The following is a 20,868-nucleotide window of genomic DNA, read 5'->3' as shown; positions in this document are numbered from 1 at the left end:
TTGGGGACTGTACAGGGAGCGCACCTTCTTCCCGGAAGCCGCGGTAGTTGTAAAACTGAGGAGGCAGGTGGACTTCCGCGCCGACCGGGCCTGCTGGTCGGGCGCGGCCTCAAATTTAGTCCCCGGCTTCACCGCGGCCTAGTCGCGAAAATCCCGCCCCCGGGCCTGCCTGTCAGGGGTAAGGGCGGGATTACCGACATGACGTCGGATGTGAGGGCTAGAACATCCTGCATGTCTTCCTCCCCCCTCACTGACCACTGTGGGGAACTCAGACTCCCGCTCTTTGCTGGCGCCGCCCTCGGCCCCACTCCTCCCCTGAGAGCTCCGGCGGCCATTTTCTGGCATTCTGCCAGTGGGTGCTTCTCAGGGGAGCTCAGGGTGAACGCAGCACTCGGTGCTGGTCCCCCTAGGGTGCCGGATACATATGTATATATTATATATATTTCTGTTCGGACAGACTGTATACCCTTTGTTCAGGGGTGCAAGCACATTTACCTTCAGTGGTCTCTCTCCTAGGAGACAACAGGCACAGGTTTTTCTCGCGGTCTGTACCTCTTGTGGGGTTATGTTACCTGCGGGATCCACCTACCCTCACTGTGAGCAATGCTGGACTCCTGCCTCGCTTGCTCAGCCGGAGCCTCGGGCACTGGTGGGCCCCTCGGCTCATGTAGACCCCCCTGCTCCCCCTGAGCAGGCTGCAGGGACAGAGTCACCGGTGTTGGCCCTCAGTCATTTTCATATGATCAAATGGTCTTCTAAGCTCCTTGAGGCATTGCAGTCCAGACCGGACCTTTCACAGGCCCTGGCCCGGTTAGCTTGTTTCATTCAGGCCCCGCTTGGTTAGCGCCGCAGCGCGCTCCCAGGTTGAGCCCTAGGTCTCAGGCGGAGGACTCCTGCCCGGACCGCAGTCCAAGGCCGGCTAAGCGGTCTCGCTGGGACTCTTCCCCGACTTCCTCACGCTGCTAGGATCCCAGCTTGAGGACTCTCAGGAAGACGAGGCGGACGGGGGAGCTCAGGGCTCTGGCCCTGACTTCACCCTTAACCTTGATACTCCTGAGGGGGACGCCTTAGTAAATGATCTTATCTCGATCCATCATCCAGGTGCTGGTTCGCTCTCCTCCGCCTCCTCCTGTAGAGGAGTCGGCTTCTCAGCAGGAGAAACACCAGTTTTGGTTCCCCAAACGTACAATACGTTTTTTGATCACTCTAACTTCAGGGATGGGTTAAACGTCACACTGACACGCGTTACCCCTTTCCATCTGACGTCGGTAAGAGTTGGGCTCATTCTCCCAAAATGGATCCTCCAGTCTCCAAATTGGCTGCTAGGTCCGTGGTGTCTGTTGCAAATGGCTCATCCCTGAAGGATGCCACTGACAGACAGATAGAGCTCTTGGCGAAGTCCATCTATGAGGCCACGGGCACGTCTTTCGCCCCGGCCTTCACAGCCGTGTGGGCTCTCCAAGCAATCTAGGCTTGTCTGAAGGAGTTTAATGCTGTCACATGGAATTTTGCTCCGCATGTTCCGTCTTTGACTCTCGGGCATCAGCCTTTTCGTCCTGCGACATGAACGCCGTCCGGGACTCCACTAGCCGCACGGCTGTAGCATATGCTAACTCCGTGGCAGTTCGCAGGGCCATGTGGCTGCGCGAATGGGAACCAGACTCGGCTTCAAAAAAGGTTCTTAACTGGTTTACCTTTTTTCTGGCGACCGTTTATTTGGCGAACGATGGGATGTTATTATTAAGGAATCCAAGGGAAAGGTCTCCTCCTTACCCCAGTCCAAACCTAAGAGACCTCAGCAAAGAAAAATCCCATCGAGGTTTCGGTCCTTTCGTCCCTCCGCCAAGCCACATTCTTCTTCGTCCAACAGGCCGGAGAAAGGCCAGAGGAGCTCATATGCGTGGCGGCCCACGTCACGACACCAATAGGCCGCAGGGGGCACTGCCTCCAAATCGGCCTCCTCAGGCCCCCGGTCTACCCTAGCCGTATCCCCGGTCGGTGGCAGGCTCTCCCGCTTTGGCGGCGCCTGGTGGCCACAAGTTCAAGACCGATGGGTGAGAAACATTCTGTCTCATGGTTACAGGATAGAGTTCAGTTCTCGTCCTGCGGCTCGTTTCTTCAGAACCTCTGGGCCCCTGCTCAGGTGGCGTGTCAACACGTTGCTCTGGGACTCTCCATGGACAAACAGCTTTCCCTGCAGGCGGGGGTGCAATCACTTCTTCGGAGTCAGTCACACCCTTTAAGGCGCCTCATGCACTTCCTGGGGAAGATGGTTGCAGCTATGGAGGCAGTGCCGTTCACGAACCAAGGCGGCACTCGCAGTCGTCAAGCCTTCCAGGAAGTCCGGCGGATTCTGCAGTGGGTGGAAACCACAGGCTCCACCATCTCCGCAGTTCACATCCCGGGCGTAGAAAACTGGGAAGCAGTCGTTTTTCAGTCATCAGACATGGACGCGTGGGAATGGTCTCTGCACCCAGAAGTGCTTCAAGAGATCCATCGCCCCTGAGGAACGCAGGACGTCGATCTCTCAAGGTCCCGGCCTTCATGGCACGGTCTCAGGATCACAGACCTCTGGCAGCGGACGCTTTTGTCCAGGATTGGTCGCAGTTTCGACTGCCTTATGTGTTTCCCCCTCTGGCGATGCTGCCCAGGGTACTACGCATGATCGGGTCCGACTGCCGTCGCGCCATTCTCGTCGCCCAGACTGGCCGAGACGGTCGTGGTATCCGGATCTGGGGCATCTTACGGTGGGTCAACCGTGGGCACTTCCAGACCGCCCAGACTTGCTGTCACAAGGCCCGTTTTTTCCATCTGAAATTCTGTGGCCCTCAACTTGACTAGGGGCCATTGGCCCCTGACTCCTAGAGTCTTCAGGGTTATCTCAGGATGTCATTGCCACCACGAGACAAGCCAGGAAGCCAACGTCCGCCAAGATCTATTACAGGTCTTGGCAAGTCTTTCTATCCTGGTACGCTGATAACGGCTTTCCTCCATGGCCGTTTACCTTACCCACATTCCTTTCATTCCTACAATTTGGAATGGACAAGGGTTTGTCCCTCGACTCTCTCTCTAGGGCCAAGTATCCATGCTCTCCGTGTTTTTTCTTTCAAAAGCGTCTAGCCAGGCTTCCGCAGGTCCGCACGTTCCTGCAGGGGGTCTGCCACATGGTTCCACCTTACAAACGTCCGTTGGAACCCTGGTATCTTAGCAGAGTCCTGACGGCTCTTCAAAAGCCGCCTTTTGAGCTGCTGCGGGATGTCTCTCTCTCCCGTCTTTCACAGAAAGTGGCCTTCCTGGGGACAGTCACATCTCTTCAGAGAGTGTCTGACCTTGCAGCACGGTCATGCAAGGCTCCCTTCCTGGTTTTTCCACCAGGATAAGGTGGTTCTTCGTTCTGTCCCGGAATTTCTCTCTAAGGTGGTATCTCCTTTTCATCTAAATCAGGATATCTCCTTGCCTTCCTGTTGCCCTAATCCAATTCACCAGTGTGAAAAGGTTTTGCACTCTTTGGGCCTAGTGAGAGCACTCCGGTTCTACGTGTCTCGCACGGCACCCCCTGCGCCATTCAGATGCGCTTTTTGTCCTTGTCGCTGGCCAGCGTATGGACTCTCAGGCCTCCAAGTCGACCTTGGCTCGGTGGATCAAGGAACCGATTCTCGAGGCCTACCGTTCTTCGGGCCTTCCGCTCCCTTCAGGGCTGAAAGGCCATTCTACCAGAGCTGTAGGTGCGTCCTGGGCATTGCGGCACCGGGCAACGGTTCAGCAGGTGTGTCAGGCAGCTACGTGGTCTAGTCTGCACACTTTCACGAAGCACTATCAAGTGCATACCTATGCTTCGGCAGACGCCAGTCTCGGTAGGCGAGTCCTCCAGGCGGCGGTTGCCCACCGGTAAGAGGGGGCCTTTTTCGGCTCTTTTTATTGAGGTATTCTTTTACCCACCCAGGGACTGCTCTTGGACGTCCCAATTGTCTGGGTCTCCCAATGGAGCGACAAAGAAGAAGGGAATTTTGTTTACTTACCGTAAATTCCTTTTCTTCTAGCTCCTATTGGGAGACCCAGCACCCACCCCTGTGCCCTTTGGGCTGGTTATTTTTTTGGGTTATGGTCTTCAGTTCTCCGAACATCCTTCGGATTGAATTTACCCTAGACCAATTTATAAGTTTCCTCCTTCCTGCTTTTGCACCAAAACTGAGGAGCCCGTGATCCACGGGAGGGTGTATAGGCAGAGGGAAGGGGTTACACTTTTTCAAGTGTGATACTTTGTGTGGCCTCCGGAGGCAGACGCTATACACCCAATTGTCTGGGTCTCCCAATAGGAGCTAGAAGAAAAGGAATTTACGGTAAGTAAACAAAATTCCCTTCTTTTTAGGTCCTGCAAAGAAAAAAGGGGCTCAAACGGTGGAGAGAGAAGTCAGACAAAGTGAGCAAAAAGGTATTCCAGCCGTTTCGCCTGTATGCAAACCTCTTCTCCAAGGACTAAAGGGGTAATTCTAAAACACTCAGAATCATACAATTACAACCTTTTTTTTCACCCTTATTCTAAACTATTTTTTGGCTGTATTTCAGATCTTCTCTTAAAAAGGCTACATTTCCCAAAAATCTTCAGTTTGGTGTTCAAAATACTGATATCCCATCACCACCTTCTGACTCTGCGGTGTCTTTGCCTCCTTCACTTCTGCATCTTGTGGGAATGGCAGCAGAGACCTCCGAGGAGAAATATCGTCTCCTAGACCAGAGGGACAAGATATTGAGACAAGGTATTGAAAGGATCTGTGAAAGTTTTGCAATTATTTGAGTAACTAAAGAAGTTTTTTTTTGTAACCATAAAAGAAATGCACATTTTCTAATCACGTTTCTCCTATTTTTGTAGCTCGAGTTAAACGAACTGGGTTAGATCAAGCCAAAGTTTTTGTGGGAACCTGTCCTGACATGTGCCCTGAAAAGGAGAGATACATGCGGGATACTCGCAATCAACTTAGCATCTATGAGTTCCTTCCAGGAACAGACAAGGTAATTATTAAATTAACTTTTACTTCAGTAGCGCCAACATATTCTACAGCACTTTTACAACTGTATCCTTCCTCTTCCTTCCTCCAAATGTTTTGAGCATGTCATGTTTATCACCCAAAAAAGGTCAGTTATTGGTATAATTTTTAATGTTCTGTTTACTATTAATGGTCTACATTATGGATGGAAAATAACTTGCATAATTCCTTCCTTTCAAAGTTGGACCATGCGGCTGCCATAAAAGAATACAGTCGATCTTCTGCAGATCAAGAGGAGCCCCTAGCACATGAATTGCGCCCGTTACCAGTGCTGTGTATGACTATGGATTATATGGTGACCAATATCATGGATCAGGGAGAGGATAATTACCGAGATTGGTATGATTTTGTTTGGAACCGAACACGTGGAATACGGAAGGTGAGAAGCTTTACTGAAAGCTATGTATTTATCAAATAGTTTTTCTTGGCTAATCCGGATGACTTTTTAACCAGACTAATGTCAAATTGTTAACTAAGTTTAATTTTAGAGATATTACTGTAGTTTAGGAATAAAAAAATAAATCAGAATGATGTGATCGCTTTGCTGCTAGAATTGTTATTTTTTTGTGATAACTGGATTAGAGAAAACAAAGAGAAAAAGAAATGGTGTTAATAGATCCCTTAAGCTGGGTTCATACACAACGACAACAACGTCGCTGTTACGTCACCATTTCCTGTGACGTAACAGCAACCTTACATGATCGCTAGTTAGCTGTCAAACATGTAATTTTCAGCAGAGACGGAGCAGCGATCATAGCGACCTCGACGGTCGTTGGGACGTGTCACACGCGTCGCTGTGCGATGACTCAGACCTTGATAGAGGCGGGGTGTTTACTCCTAGACATGTTTTGCGTTGCCTCTTTTCACGCCCCTCTGTTCCGATTGGTGATCGCTACAGCGCTTTTGCGTTGCCTTTTTCACGCCCCTCTGTTCCGATTGGTGATCACTACAGCGGCGCCTGATTGGGTGACCATGCCAAACAAAGGAAGACACAAAGAACGACACACTAGCAACACCAGACAGAGACTCTACTACGTGGAACAAAGAATGGAACTTAAAAAATTAAATCGCTGTAACGCCTTCGGCAAGTTACCCAATCGGAACGCTGTTATGACCACCAATCGGAGTCGTGGGGGCGTTGTAAAATACACCGCAAAAACACGCCCGTGTTCTGCCTTCAGTCCTACGTCACTGCCTTCAAAGTCGTCGCGACCGTCGCTGCTGCTGTGTTAAACACAAGGATGCATGTGGCGCAGCGGGATAGAATCGATCAAAAAATGACCTGAAATATTCAAGAGCGAGCAGCGATCTCGCAGCAGGGGTCTGATCGTTGTAATGTGTCACACACAGCGACGTCGCTGTTGAAGTTGTTGCTACGTCACAGAAAATGGCGACTTAGCAGCGATGTCGTCGTCGCTGTGTGTGACACCACCATTATTCAAGCAAGGCTTCAGTTTGTTAAAGGGTTTGTCTCGGTTTTAGATGAAAGCCTGCAGTCACTTTTAGTGACTAAACTTCTGAGTCCTTACAGTGCATGCACGCTCCGAATTCTCCGGTGATGAGAGCAAGTATTTATATGACCACTAGTATTCAGTTTGCATACATGCATTCACGTGCCGACTAGACTTACTCGACCTCACTCAATTCACTTGTATTGAGCAAGGCCGCTCATGTCTAGTCTGAGTGTGGCCGTAAGTATGTATATCTTATATTTGTGGTCATGTGACCACCCACTTTTGCTATTGGCATCGGGGAATCCTGACCGATTTACGGTTCATGCTCTGTTAAGATTCAGAACTCCAGAGTGACTGCAGACTTTCATCTCAAATCTGGACAATCCCTTTAAGAAGTGGGTAGTCAGTGAAGTGCCAGAAGCAGATGAATTAATTAATGACCTTAAGAAAGTAAAAATATAGAGAAGTATATAAATACAGAGAAATTGTACAAGGAATGACAGATTGAGGCAAAAAGGTGAAAAATGTTATTTTCCCCTCCAGTCTTAAAGGGGAGGATATGGGACGGTAAAGCAGGGCAACGAGGGTTAGCAATGACTCATGTTTTATATTAGGTGTGTAGAATTTTTCTTATTTTTCTTTTCTTTTTAGGATATTACACAGCAGCACTTGTGTGATAAATTTACTGTGTCTTTGATGGAGAAGTGTATGCGGTTTCACATTCACTGTGCATATGAGCTTTGTGAGGAGCCGATGTCCTCATTTGATCCCAAAATAAATAATGAGAATTTGACAAAGTGTTTGCAGAGCCTAAAGGAAATGTACCAGGACCTACAAAATCATGGCGAGACCTGTCCTTGTGAACCTGAGTTTAGGGGCTACAGTGTTTTACTCAACCTCAACAAGGGAGATATTCTCAGGTAAAATCTTGCTTTCTTTTCATGCATTGAGTGACTGGATAGAGATCCTGGGGGTGTGGACCGTCTGCTCCTGGCACCATCTCGCTGTGGTGGACAATCGCGCTGGAGGGGAAGGGGCAAGGACTGTCTGCCTGCTCACCTCTTCATGTGTTGGAGGTTGGAGTCTTGCCCTGCAAACCAGAAAGGGTACTGTGTGACAGGTTTCACCCTGTTCTCTTAGACTTTAGATGGGATAAGTGGGTAATTACACTGTTTGCCTCACAAGCAGAATCTGAAAGAAAAATTGGAAAGATTGAAGGTAGAGACGGGTCGGAACCCAGACGCCATGTCCACCTCCTACTTTCAGGAAGCCAAACCTGACCACCTTGGCTCCGGTTGGTGGGTAACTATGCTGAAAAGGAGTCAACTTTTTTTTCCGAGTGTCAGCAGCATACACACGTGGTCTCCTGTGTTTCCCAAAGCGATAAAGTACATACAAGTCACAATAATGCCCATAGAAGTGTCAATGGTGCCTGTACTATATATGTACACACTACAGTTCAAAGGTTTGGGGTCACCAAGACAATTTTGTCTTTTCTCATGAAAAATCATACTTTTATTTATCAAATGAGTTGCATAATGAATACAAAATATAGTCCAGACATTGACGAGGTTAGAAATAATGATTTTTACTTGAAATAATAATTTTCTCCTTCAAACTTTGCTTTCGTCACAGAATGCTCCTTTGCAGCAATTCCAGCTTTGCAGACCTTTGGCATTCGAGCTGTTAATTTGCGGAGGTAATCTGGAAATATTTCACCCCATGCTTCCAGAAGCCGCTTCCACAAGTTGGATTGGCTTGATGGGCACTTTTTGCACACCATACCTTCAAGCTGCACCCACAACAGCTCAATAGGGTTGAGATCTGGGCTGGCCACTCCATTACAGATAGAATACCAGCTGCCTGCTTCTTCCCTAAATAGTTCATGCATAATTTGGAGGTGTGCTTTGGGTCATTGTCCTGATGTCTCAAATAGGACGCTATAGGAGGCTGGCCCTGAAGTCACTTCTCTGCAGCTTCTATCACCCCTCCTGGAAAAGGACGTCATTTGGAGGCAGCGCTGAGGTCTCTTACTACAGCTACTATCATTGCTGCTTCCTGATGATGGTCTGTTTTAGGAGGGGTGATGGAAAACGTGACCTTAGTTTTTAACCGCTGCTTCCCGCATTTTCAGTGGCCAACACCACACTTCTGCCTCCGCCATCTTTGCTCGCCACCACCTCAGGCCCTGTGTGACATGGAGGTTTTTACATACATCACCAACCATCATGGCGGCGGGATCTGTTTCAGACTACAGATTCTGACACTCCGCCTGATAACTTCTCTGATGTCTTTGATGAGTGCAGGGTGACTCTGGCTTCGACCAACAGATTGGTAGTTCATAGGCAGACTAGCAAGAGTTAATCTCAGCTGGTCTGTTTGTTAGTCTCCTTTAATCACATGTTGTGTGGGAGCCAATCACATCTGCTCCCCTCCTATATATGCTGCCTAGATCCTACCATTTATGCCCACTGTAGTTTCTCTAAGCTGATCTGGGGAGGTTTTGTGATCCAGACTAACTGGTGGCTGTAGTATTTGTTTCTGAGTGCAGTTGTGAAGGTATCCCTTGTCGTCTTTTTGTTGCTACCTTCCTGCGCTTGCTTTTCTCCTGAGTCTCTCATTGTTTGTTTGTTCCTTGAATTTTCAGTATGTCAGAGTTTTTTGGTTTTCCCCTGTCTGCCTTTTATATGTGTTTTATCTGCCTCTTGCCCCTTCCTTCCCTGGTGGGAGGGGGGAAATCAGATTAGTTCGGGTCAGGAGCATAGCCAGGCACGACACTTGGTCAGCTTCACCATTAGGGGTAATCCTAAAGTTAGGGATAGCCTAGTGTGACTCGTTTTCCTAGAGTCACATCGTGACACCCTGCTTCTGACACAGCCATCTTTTTGCCTGAAATGAGGCATGAAGGGGTGTTGATAGAAGCAGGGTGAGTGACATAAGCAAATCCCTCATGATGACTATTCGTTTTAGGGCAGTAATAAAAGCTGTGGGACGGCACTGCTGTCACTCATCTTTCTTCTATCACTGCCCTATGATGGCGTCTTAGTTTATGGAAAGAAACTGCAGTGTTAGAAGCAGGGATTGTGGTTCCGATGAATGAAGATGAGGGTGACCGGGATAGAAGTGTGGTGGCTACTGAAACTGTTGTCACTTCTGCATCATCAGAATTGGACATCATCAGGGGAAGACTGACAGAAGTGATGGTAACTGATGGCAGCACCACCTCCTCCTTATGATGTCCTATCTCGGGTGGGAGAGAAGCTGTGGGGAAGTTACCGCAGGGCCATCCTTCTGTGACGTCCTTTTAAGATTCTCCTTAAATGGAACATCACAGGAAGTAAAGAAAAAAAAAAAAAAGACCGGATAAAGAGAACGGAAGAGAATTTTACAATACAGCAAATTATGAAAGTGTTAGGGCTTAAAATGGATGTTTATAAAGGCCATATGATAGATATATATATATATATATATATATATATATATATATATATATATATATATAATATTATATGGAGAAACCCTTAAAAAAAAAGCCACATGCGTATTACCATACACAAGACGTGGGTTACCACCCAACTTGCAAAACAGCGGCCGGGCTGGAATTTGAAATAGGAGTTATTTCATCTACCATCTATTTCAGCAAGAGGAAAACTTTCCTTTGCTGCCTTTATACAGAGAACAATTTCTTTGTCGCTCCATTGGGAGACCCAGACAATTGGGTGTATAGCTTCTGCCTCTGGAGGCCACACAAAGTATTACACTCAAAAGTGTAACCCCTCCCCTCTGCCTATACACCCTCCCGTGCATCACGGGCTCCTCAGTTTTATGCTTTGTGTGGAAGGAGGCACATATCCACTCATGCATTCCCATGTTAGTCAGCAGTAGCTGCTGATCCTATCGGTTGGAAGAAAAGAGGGCCCCCACGGGGCCCCCGGCATGCTCCCTTCTCACCCCACTACGTCGGCGGTGTTGTTAAGGTTGAGGTACCCATTGCGGGTACACAGGCTGGAGCCACATGCCGTGTTTCCTTCACCATCCCTTGGCGGCTCTGGGAGAAGTGGGATCCTAAGCGGTCATCCAGGATCTGGGACCGTGCTCCCTCCGCAGCCCCTGTGGGAATCTGCTGGACAGGAGCCTATCTAGCCTCAGGGACCGGGCCCTGCAACTATGAGGTACTCTGTGTCCCCATGGGGACTGTGTGTGGAGCGCCTGGTTCCCGGACGCTACAACTGGCTGATGATTTGTGCAGACCGGGGACTTCCGCGCCGACCGCGCCTGCTTGTCGGCCGCGGTCTTAAATTTAGTCCCCGGCTTCATCGCGGCCTAGTGGCAAAAACTCCCGCCCCCGGACCTGTCTATCAGAATAGGGGCGGGACAGCCGACCTGACGTCGGATGTGAGGGCCGGGGCATCCTGTATGCTCACTCCCCCCTCACTGATCACTGTGGGGACCCCAGATTCCCGCACTTTTCCAGACGCCGCCCACGGCTCCGCTCCTCCCCTGAGAGCTCCGGCAGCCATTTTTTCTGACATGCTGCCGGTGGAGAATCACAGAGAACAGCTCTGCAGCTCTGGGAGACCAAGGCAGGGAATCTGGAGGACACACACCCCGCTTTTTAGCGGTCGGTAAGCCACACCGGTCACTCGGTGTTGGTCCCCCTGGGGTGCCGGTATAGATACGTATATATATACATATTTCTGTTCGGCCGGGCTGTATACCCTTTCCCATATACCCTCAGTGATCACGCTCCTAGGAGACAACAGCATGTCGCCCACAAGGAGCAAGGGCACTAAAGCACAGAGCTTTTTTGCGACATGTACCTCTTGTGGGGCTATGTTACCTGCGGGTTCCACCTACCCTCACTGTGAGCAATGCTCGGCCCCTGTTACGCTTGCTCAGCCGGAGCCTCGGTCACTAGTGGGCCCCTCGGCTCAGGTAGACCCCCATGCTCCCCCGCTCCAGGTGGCAGGGACAGAGTTTGCTGTTTTTGCTGAAAAGCTCTCTGAGTCACTCTCACAATCCATGGCTCAGTCTATGGACAAATGGTCTGCCAAGCTGCTAGAAGCCCTGCAGTCCAGACCGGTCCTTACACAGGCCCCGGACCCTGTTGGATCGGCGCCTCCAGGTCCCTCTCGGTCCATCCCGGCCGGGGTGGGCCCTAGATCTCATGTGGAGGACTCCTCCACGGACCACAGTCCCAGACCAGCTAAGCGGGCTCGCTTGGAATCTTCCCCGACTTCTTCACGCTGTTCGGGTTCCCAGCTGGAGGACTCTCTGGAGGACGAGGCGGAGGTAGCAGCTCAGGGCTCGGACCCTGACGTTGCCCTCAATCTTGATACCCCTGAAGGGGACGCTTTAGTGAATAATCTTATCTCCTCCATCAATCAGGTGTTAGATCTTTCTCCCCCGCCTCCACCTATAGAAGAGTCGGCCTCTCAGCAGGAGAAACACCAGTTTCGGTTCCCCAAACGTACACGGAGTGCATTTTTTGATCACTCTAATTTCAGGGATGCCGTCCAGAAGCCCAGAGCGGTTCCGGACAAGCGCTTTACTAAGCGCCTTACTGACACACGTTACCCCTTCCCCGCTGACGTAGTTAAGGGTTGGGCTCAATGTCCCAAGGTGGATCCTCCAGTCTCTAGATTGGCGGCTAGATCTGTGGTTTTGGTTGCAGATGGCTCATCACTAAAAGATGCCACTGACAGGCAGATAGAGCTCCTGGTGAAATCCATCTATGAGGCCACGGGAGCTTCCTTTGCTCCGGCTTTTGCAGCCGTGTGGGCACTACAAGCTATCTCAGCTTGTTTGGCTGAGATTAATGCGGTCACACGTACGTCTGCTCTGCAGGTTGCATCTTTGACTTCTCAGGCGTCGGCGTTTTCTTCCTACGCCATGAACGCAGTCCTAGACTCTGCTAGCCGTACAGCGGTGGCATCCGCTAATTCTGTTGCAGTCCGCAGGGCCATGTGGCTGCGTGAATGGAAGGCAGACTCGGCTTCCAAGAGGTTCTTAACCGGTTTGCCGTTTTCGGGCGAAAGATTGTTTGGCGAACGATTGGATGAGATTATTAAGGAATCCAAGGGAAAGGACTCCTCCTTACCCCAGTCCAAACCTAAGAGACCTCAGCAACGGAAAATACAATCGAGGTTTCGGTCCTTTCGTCCCTCCGCCAAGCCACAATCTTCCTCGTCCAATAGACAGGAGAAAGGCCAGAGGAACTCCTATGCGTGGCGGGCTAAGTCACGCCCCCAAAAGGCCGCCGGAGGCACTGCCTCCAAGGCGGCCTCCTCATGACTCTCGGCATCCCCGAACCGCATCCTCGGTCGGTGGCAGGCTCTCCCGCTTTTGCGACGCCTGGTGGCCACAGGTTCAAGACCGATGGGTGAGAGACATCCTGTCTCACGGTTACAGGATAGAGTTCAGCTCTCGTCCTCCGACTCGTTTCTTCAGAACCTCCCCGCCCCCTGCGCGGGCAGACACACTTTTTCTGGCAGTGGACGCTCTGAAAAAAGAAGGAGTTGTGACCCCCGTTCCCATTCAGGAACAGGGCCGCGGTTTTTACTCCAACCTGTTTGTGGTACCAAAGAAGGACGGATCATTCCGTCCCGTTCTGGACCTCAAATTGCTCAACAAACACGTGAGCACCAGACGATTCCGGATGGAATCTCTCCGCTCTGTCATCGCCTCGATGTCACAAGGAGACTTCCTCGCATCGATCGACATCAAGGATGCTTATCTCCATGTGCCGATCGCACCAGAACATCAACGCTTCTTGCGTTTCGCCATCAGGGACGAACACCTTCAGTTCGTGGCATTGCCTTTCGGCCTGGCGACAGCCCCACGGGTTTTCACCAAAGTCATGGCATCCGTCGTGGCGGTCCTGCACTCTCAGGGCCACTCGGTGATTCCCTACTTAGACGATCTCCTGGTCAGGGCACCTTCTCAGGTGGCGTGTCAACACAGCCTTTCCGTCGCTCTGGAGACCCTCCAGCGGTTCGGGTGTCTCATCAACTTCCCAAAATCCAAGTTGACTCCGACCCAGTCTTTGACCTATCTTGGGATGGAGTTTCATACACAGTCAGCGATAGTCAAACTACCGCTGGACAAACAGCTGTCACTGCAGGCAGGGGTGCAAGCTCTGCTTCAGAGTCAGTCACACCCCTTGAAACGCCTCATGCACTTCCTGGGGAAGATGGTGGCAGCGATGGAGGCAGTGCCCTTCGCGCAATGCCATCTGCGCCCACTCCAGTGGGACATTCTCCACAAATGGGACAGGAGGTCGACCTCTCTCGACAGGAACGTCTCTCTTTCCCCTGCAACCAAGACGTCTCTTCAGTGGTGGCTTCGTCCCACTTCTCTATCGCAGGGAAAATCCTTCCTGCCCCCAACCTGGGCTGTGGTCACTACGGACGCGAGCCTGTCAGGGTGGGGAGCGGTGTTCCTTCATCACAGGGCTCAGGGAACCTGGACTCCGATAGAGTCTTCCCTTCAGATCAATGTCCTGGAGATAAGGGCAGTGTATCTGGCCCTATTGGCTTTCCAGCAGTTGCTGGAGGGCAGGCAGATTCGTATCCAGTCGGACAACGCCACTGCCGTCGCATACATCAACCACCAAGGCGGCACGCGGAGTCGTCAAGCCTTCCAGGAAGTCCGGCGAATTCTGCAGTGGGTGGAAGCCACAGCATCCACCATCTCCGCAGTTCACATACCGGGCGTAGAAAACTGGGAAGCAGATTTTCTCAGTCGTCAGGGCATGGATGCGGTGGAATGGTCCCTGCACCCAGAAGTGTTTCGAGAGATCTGTCGCCGCTGGGGAACGCCGGACGTCGATCTCATGGCGTCACGGCACAACAACAAGGTCCCGGCATTCATGGCACGGTCTCAGGATCACAGAGCTCTGGCGGCGGACGCGTTAGTCTAGGATTGGTCGCAGTTTCGACTGCCTTATGTGTTTCCTCCTCTGGCAATGCTGCCCAGAGTGTTACGCAAGATCAGGTCCGACTGCCGCCGCGCCATTCTCGTCGCTCCAGACTGGGCGAGGCGGTCGTGGTACCCGGATCTGTGGCATCTCGCCGTGGGTCAGCCGTGGGCGCTTCCAGACCGCCCAGACTTGCTGTCGCAAGGGCCGTTTTTCCATCTGAATTCTGCGGCCCTCAACCTGACTGTGTGGCCATTGAGTCCTGGCTCCTAGCGGCTTCAGGGTTGTCTCAGGATGTCATTGCCACTATGAGACAGGCCAGGAAACCGACGTCCGCCAAGATCTATTACAGGTCTTGGCGGATCTTCTTGTCCTGGTGCTCTGATAATGGTTTTACTCCCTGGCCTTTTGCCTTACCCACTTTTCTTTCCTTCCTTCAATCCGGAATGGACAAGGGGTTGTCACTTAGCTCTCTCAAAGGACAAGTATCGGCGCTCTCAGTATTCTTTCAAAAGCGCCTGGCAAGGCTTCCGCAGGTCCGCACGTTCCTGCAGGGAGTTTGCCACATAGTCCCACCTTACAAGCGCCCGTTGGAACCCTGGGACCTTAACAGGGTGCTAACGGCTCTTCAGAAACCACCTTTTGAGCCGCTGCGGGATGTCTCATTATCACGTCTTTCGCAGAAGGTGGCATTTCTAGTGGCAGTTACATCACTCCGAAGAGTGTCGGAGCTTGCAGCGCTGTCATGCAAAGCCCCCTTCCTGGTTTTTCACCAGGATAAGGTGGTTCTGCGTCCTGTCCCGGAATTTCTCCCTAAGGTGGTATCTCCTTTTCATCTCAATCAAGATATCACCTTACCTTCATTTTGCCCTAATCCAATTCACCGATTTGAAAAGGATTTGCACTCATTAGATCTAGTGAGAGCACTCCGGTTCTACGTGTCTCGCACAGCGCCCCTGCGCCGTTCAGATGCGCTCTTTGTCCTTGTTGCTGGTCAGCGTAAAGGTTCGCAGGCTTCCAAGTCAACCTTGGCTCGGTGGATCAAGGAACCGATTCTTGAAGCTTACCGTTCTTCGGGGCTTCCGATTCCTTCGGGGCTGAAAGCCCATTCTACCAGAGCAGTGGGGGCGTCCTGGGCATTGCGGCACCAGGCGACGGCTCTACAGGTGTGTCAGGCAGCTACGTGGTCTAGTCTGCACACTTTCACGAAGCACTATCGAGTACATGCCTATGCTTCGGCAGATGCCAGTCTAGGTAGGCGAGTCCTTCAGGCGGCGGTGGCCCACCTGTAAGAGGGAGTCGTGTCGGCTCTTGCTATCAAGGTATTCTTTTACCCACCCAGGGACTGCTTTTGGACGTCCCAATTGTCTGGGTCTCCCAATGGAGCGACAAAGAAGAAGGGAATTTTGTTTACTTACCGTAAATTCCTTTTCTTCTAGCTCCTATTGGGAGACCCAGCACCCGCCCCTATGCCCTTCGGGCTGGTTGTTCTTTTGTGTACACATGTTGTTCATGTTCAATTGTTTCCTGGTTTTCAGTTCTCCGAACATCCTTCGGATTGAATTTACCTTAGACCAATTTATAAGTTTCCTCCTTCCTGCTTTTGCACCAAAACTGAGGAGCCCGTGATGCACGGGAGGGTGTATAGGCAGAGGGGAGGGGTTACACTTTTGAGTGTAATACTTTGTGTGGCCTCCGGAGGCAGAAGCTATACACCCAATTGTCTGGGTCTCCCAATAGGAGCTAGAAGAAAAGGAATTTACGGTAAGTAAACAAAATTCCCTTCTTTTCCCCTCACCCATGACAGCACCACGTGCGAGAGGGATCCGCCCAGCGAGGACAGGAAACCATTCTGAATAAAAGGGCGGTACCTCTCCCCTTCGTCAGTTGGTTTCCTGTCCTTGATGGGGGACCCCCGTTCTAAAAACCGGTGGCCTGGGCTGAACGTGCGCAGGTATCTATTGAACAAATTTGTAGGGCCGCTACCTGGTCCTTACAGTCTACTTTTTTCCGGCACTATCGGTTGGACCTATCCTCCTCGGCTGCTCTTTCGTTTGGTAGACGGGTGCTTGAGGCGGTGGTCCCTCCCTAATTAGGTTTTCTCTGGAAATCTCTCACGTGGTGCTGTCATGGGTGAGGGGAAAACACCACGGTTACTTACCGGTAGCCGGTTTTTCCAGAACCCATGACAGCACCCATATAATCCCTCCCTTTCTCATCCTTGGTGTGCACTTCTGGGGGTGCTTCTGTGTGTTAAGTGGTGATGGAGTAAGTTCTAACGATTGTTGGAGGTCCTCTCAATCTCAGTAATCAACTGACGAAGGGAAGAGGTACCGCCCTTTTATTCAGAATGGTTTCCTGTCCTCGCTGGGCGGATCCCTCTCTCACGTGGTGCTGTCATGGGTTCTGGAAAAATCGGCTACCGGTAAGTAACCGTGGTGTGTCACTGCTGTTATGAAAATATTGGGCAGGGGGTGTATCAGGAGTCTGCAACTGTCTTTGTTATAGAAATATAGGGGGTGTAAGGGTGGGCTGCCAGTACTGTTCTTATGGGGGAGTTGCAGGAGTCTGCCGCTGTTATTGATGGATTTGGGGAATTTCCAAAGGGTTTCAGCGGTCACTATTAGTAGGATTGCACACATCTATCAAACACGCACCATGTTTGGATCACAATACCGGCACAACTGCCAGGTCTCTGGACCTGATCTATCAGCCGAATGTACGGGGATTGCGGATTTGCTGTCATCATTCTGGTTGCTGTAAGCCATAGGAATGCAGTAGGTAGAGCATAGCCCTTAGGGCCACTCAGTCTGGTGTGAAGGCTCATTGTGATGTGCAAAACTAAACAATATCATTTACATTAAAATGTACTGGATGGTGGATCTGTAGATGGGTCTGCAGAAAAGTTGAAGCTCACTGGAACGCACAGAGCGGATCGATAAATGTAATTTTTATTACAGACCTTTCTACTACAACTTCACTGTTTCATTCAAATCATTAATTCTGTGTGAAGCAAAACAGCCACATACTCTTCCTTGGCTAAAAAGGAGGATTATTGTTTTTCAACCCTGCTGTAATATATCTAGTGCAACTTTTTTGATTTAGTGTAAAGATCCCATTAGAGTCCACACAAAGGCTTCTCTCAACATCTTCAATGGTTATACTTGGAAAGTGCTTGTAAAAACCACAACCTTTACTATTTTGCTTCTTATTAAAAATACCATCCATTCCCAAGAACAAAGAGAGATTTTTAATTCTGTCGTGTAAAGCTGGTTGCCTAGATTACCGACCACCGATGCAGCCTGTCAGATGGACGGTTTCCTAGGCAAAGAATATGGTGCTTATAAGCTCTTTCCATAAAGCTTGTAATCACTGGTTTGACGTTACCTGGATTGCTGGACCCAGACGTCTTTGGTTCCCTTGCACTTCACTGGTGTAGAGGTAAAACTGCCTCTGATTGCTGTATTGTGAGTGTTCCATAAATGATTACCTAATTTTATCTAGGATTTTTTTTTTTTTTATTCTTCCTTGTGCTACACATCTTGTTTAGAAATATTTCTCTCTTGCCTTATTAGGGTACACAGGACCATGGGTGTATGCTGCTGTTGCCAGGAGGTTCACACTATGCAAACTATTAAGAAAGAAAGTTAGCTCCTCCTCCACAGTGTACACCCTGTGACTGACCAGGAACCAAGACAGTTTTTTGCTTAATCTCCTAGGAGGTGGACATGGGCCTGTTTTGATGCCGTTCTCTTCCGTTTTTTTCCCTATTCGGGCTCATTTTTTAGCCCACTAACCTTTCTTCTGTTCTATTCTCAGATGGGCGACAGGGTGTTCCACACTCCTGCTCTCCCCGTATGGGGGAAGAGGGACACAGGGTGGCTTCACCGCCAGGTCTCCCCTCTTCCTAAGTGGCCGGACGATCTATGCTCTGCGTCACCCTGGTGCTCAGAGCCCCCCCGTTTCTATTTCCTGACCAGGCTCCCCCTCAACGCGCTTCTAGGCAAGCAGCGCCGAGAGTGGTAACGTTCGGCAGTTCCAGGACTTGGGATGCAAGTCTGCCGTCCGCCTACCTGTTGCATGGGGCAGCTGACCCAAAGTCTGCTTCCCTCCAGGTTCTTACCCAGCCGGCGCGGCTTCCAACGGACCTCCTGGACTCAGGTAGGGAGCGTTATCGACTCCAGGCAGGTCCAGATCAGCGTTGGAGCGGCAGGGGAGAAGGTCTCCCTGCTTCAGCGCCCGCTGTGCTGCAGTGTTGCGCTATCCCTGGCGTATTGCAGACCAGGCGCTAATTTAGCTCCCGGCTACGGCCTGCTCGGTCGTGGGCCATGCCCCCTTCCTCTGTTGTTCTTGCGCGGCAGAAAGCCCCGTCCCCGCAAAGGTGGGGGCCGCTGCCTCTCTCCCACAACGCTGGGTATACAGGCCGATAATAAAGGGCGATAATTCCACCTCAACAAAGGTGGGGGCCGCTGCCTTTCTCCCACAACACTGGGAATACAGGGTGATAATACAGGGTGATAATCCTTCCTCCACAAAGGTGGCAGCCGCTGCCTCTCTCCCACAACGCTGGGAATACAGGCCGATATTCGCTCCTCCACAATGGTGGGGGCTCCATCCGCTGTTTTCCCGCTTAGCACCCTCAGGCTGCAGATACGCCCACGACAGCAGCGCCATCTTGGGAAATCGGCTATTCTCTTGGGGGGACACAGCCAGCGGCTTCTGCGCCAGGGCCTGAACGGGGTAAGCTCTCCTTGCTCAGGAGGCTCGGTGCTGCAGGGCTTCAGCTATTTACTGAAATATTTAGACTTTCTCTGTACTAGTGTCAAGGTTAAAATGACGATGATGATGAGACTCAAAGGATCTCTCTGGATCTGGCTGCTGTGTCTAATTAAAATGTCATGTGTGCACGTGAGATTAAATAACTGGACAGCAAGTCAGTTACATCTATCTCCATGACTGGCTCTCAACCAAGTGCTTTATTATTTGAAAGAAACTCTAGACCAAGCAGTAAGGGGGTGTAAACAAAAGTTTTAGTCCAATCAAGTATCGCAGGGCAAGGCTTCATGACGTAGAGAGATCTACACATCCTCCTTGGATTGGTCTGTCCAGACTCCAGGAATTTCCTTTGTCCATCTGTCTTGGGTGCAAAACAGGAAATGGCGGCCATCTTTACAATTACATGTGCTGGTATATACTGTGTCTAAGGAAAATACACTGAATATGCAATATACATATATACATGTTAGTAAGAAACAAAAGCATTCACAAATATGAGTGTTAGTTCACATCTACTGAACTATATAACTGAGTCTATGAAATGGCTGAATTAAGTATTTTTGGATACTCAATTCTTTATCCTCAACACTAGGGGACCCTATAACTTTCATAGAAGTTAAGGGAAGCGAGCAGATTACTACATTGCTTTACTTTATATCTAATCCAAAGTGCGGAAGACACAGATTCCCCTTATAGTGCGTTACTCAGCTTGCACGTCCTGAAATCAGAAATTCTCAGGCCAGTCATCCCCCCTGTGTCTGGACCGCAATTCCCCAGTTGCGGTGTCATCCCAGGATCCCCCCTCCGCCGCAGATAACCAGAACAACCCTGCATCCCAGGCTCAGGATAGGGTCCCCACTAGGATCTAGAAGAAATCCTCCAAACGGTTCCACACTACCCAACCTCATCCCAGGATGACTCCGAGTCTCTGCGTCAGGGTCGGCCTACGATATGTCTCCAGAGTTGGACTCCGACCTGGAATTGGACGCGGAGCAGGCATCCAATATCCGGCAGACGATCGACAGTTTAATCTCGGCTGTTAACCAAACTCTGTCGGTGGAGGAAGATCCGCCTGCGGCTTCAAAAACGGTTTCTTTGAAAAAACCTAAGCAAGCCCTGAGATATTTTTCTAATAATCCCGACTTTACCGCCATTCTGGTCAAGCAGAGAGCTCACCCAGAAAAAACGTTTCCTTGCAACGGTGCCTCTCCCTTCTCTATCCGTTCTCACCGGAGCTAGTGAAGGATTGGGCAGAGTTCCCTGTTGACCTTCCTGTGTCTCGACTGGCCAAGCACACAGTACTCTCTATTCTAGACAGTGCCTCTCTCAAAGAACCCACCGACCGCACCGTTGAGGCTCTGGCTCGGTCTATTAAGGCGGCGGGTTCCTCCCTCTGTCCCTCATTTGCCACAGTGTGGGCTACTAAAGCTCTTGCGGTCTGGAGCAAGAGTTTACAGAGAGGCCTCTATGCAGAAGGTTTGCCTTCCGAGTTGATTGAGCTAATTGACCAAATATCCATGGCCGCCAAATACCTTATATACGCTTCCCTAGACTCTGCATATTATGCCGCCACGGTGGCCAGCAACTCGGTGGTGATTCGTCGGACTCCCTGGCTAAAAGGGTGGAGTGCATGATGGGATTACCCTTTCATGGTTTTCGCCTTTTCGGCGAAACA

The 20,868-nt window shown here is 50.5% G+C and overlaps 1 protein-coding gene across 1 annotated transcript in view; it reads left to right on the top strand.

The window, feature by feature from the left end:
• Nucleotides 1-20,868, top strand: part of LOC142260615 (uncharacterized) — an 89,628-nt gene that overhangs the window by 17,624 nt on the left and 51,136 nt on the right. The window contains 5 exon segments of the mRNA XM_075332008.1: nt 4,370-4,484; nt 4,567-4,757; nt 4,871-5,010; nt 5,227-5,424; nt 7,151-7,419. Coding sequence (XP_075188123.1) covers nt 4,370-4,484; nt 4,567-4,757; nt 4,871-5,010; nt 5,227-5,424; nt 7,151-7,419 — 913 coding nt within the window.

Source organism: Anomaloglossus baeobatrachus, unplaced genomic scaffold (genome assembly GCF_048569485.1).
Source record: "Anomaloglossus baeobatrachus isolate aAnoBae1 unplaced genomic scaffold, aAnoBae1.hap1 Scaffold_139, whole genome shotgun sequence".
In the NCBI taxonomy this organism is placed as follows: domain Eukaryota; kingdom Metazoa; phylum Chordata; class Amphibia; order Anura; family Aromobatidae; genus Anomaloglossus; species Anomaloglossus baeobatrachus.
Note: the sequence above shows the minus strand (reverse complement) of the source record. Positions and strands in the feature narration are given on the sequence as shown.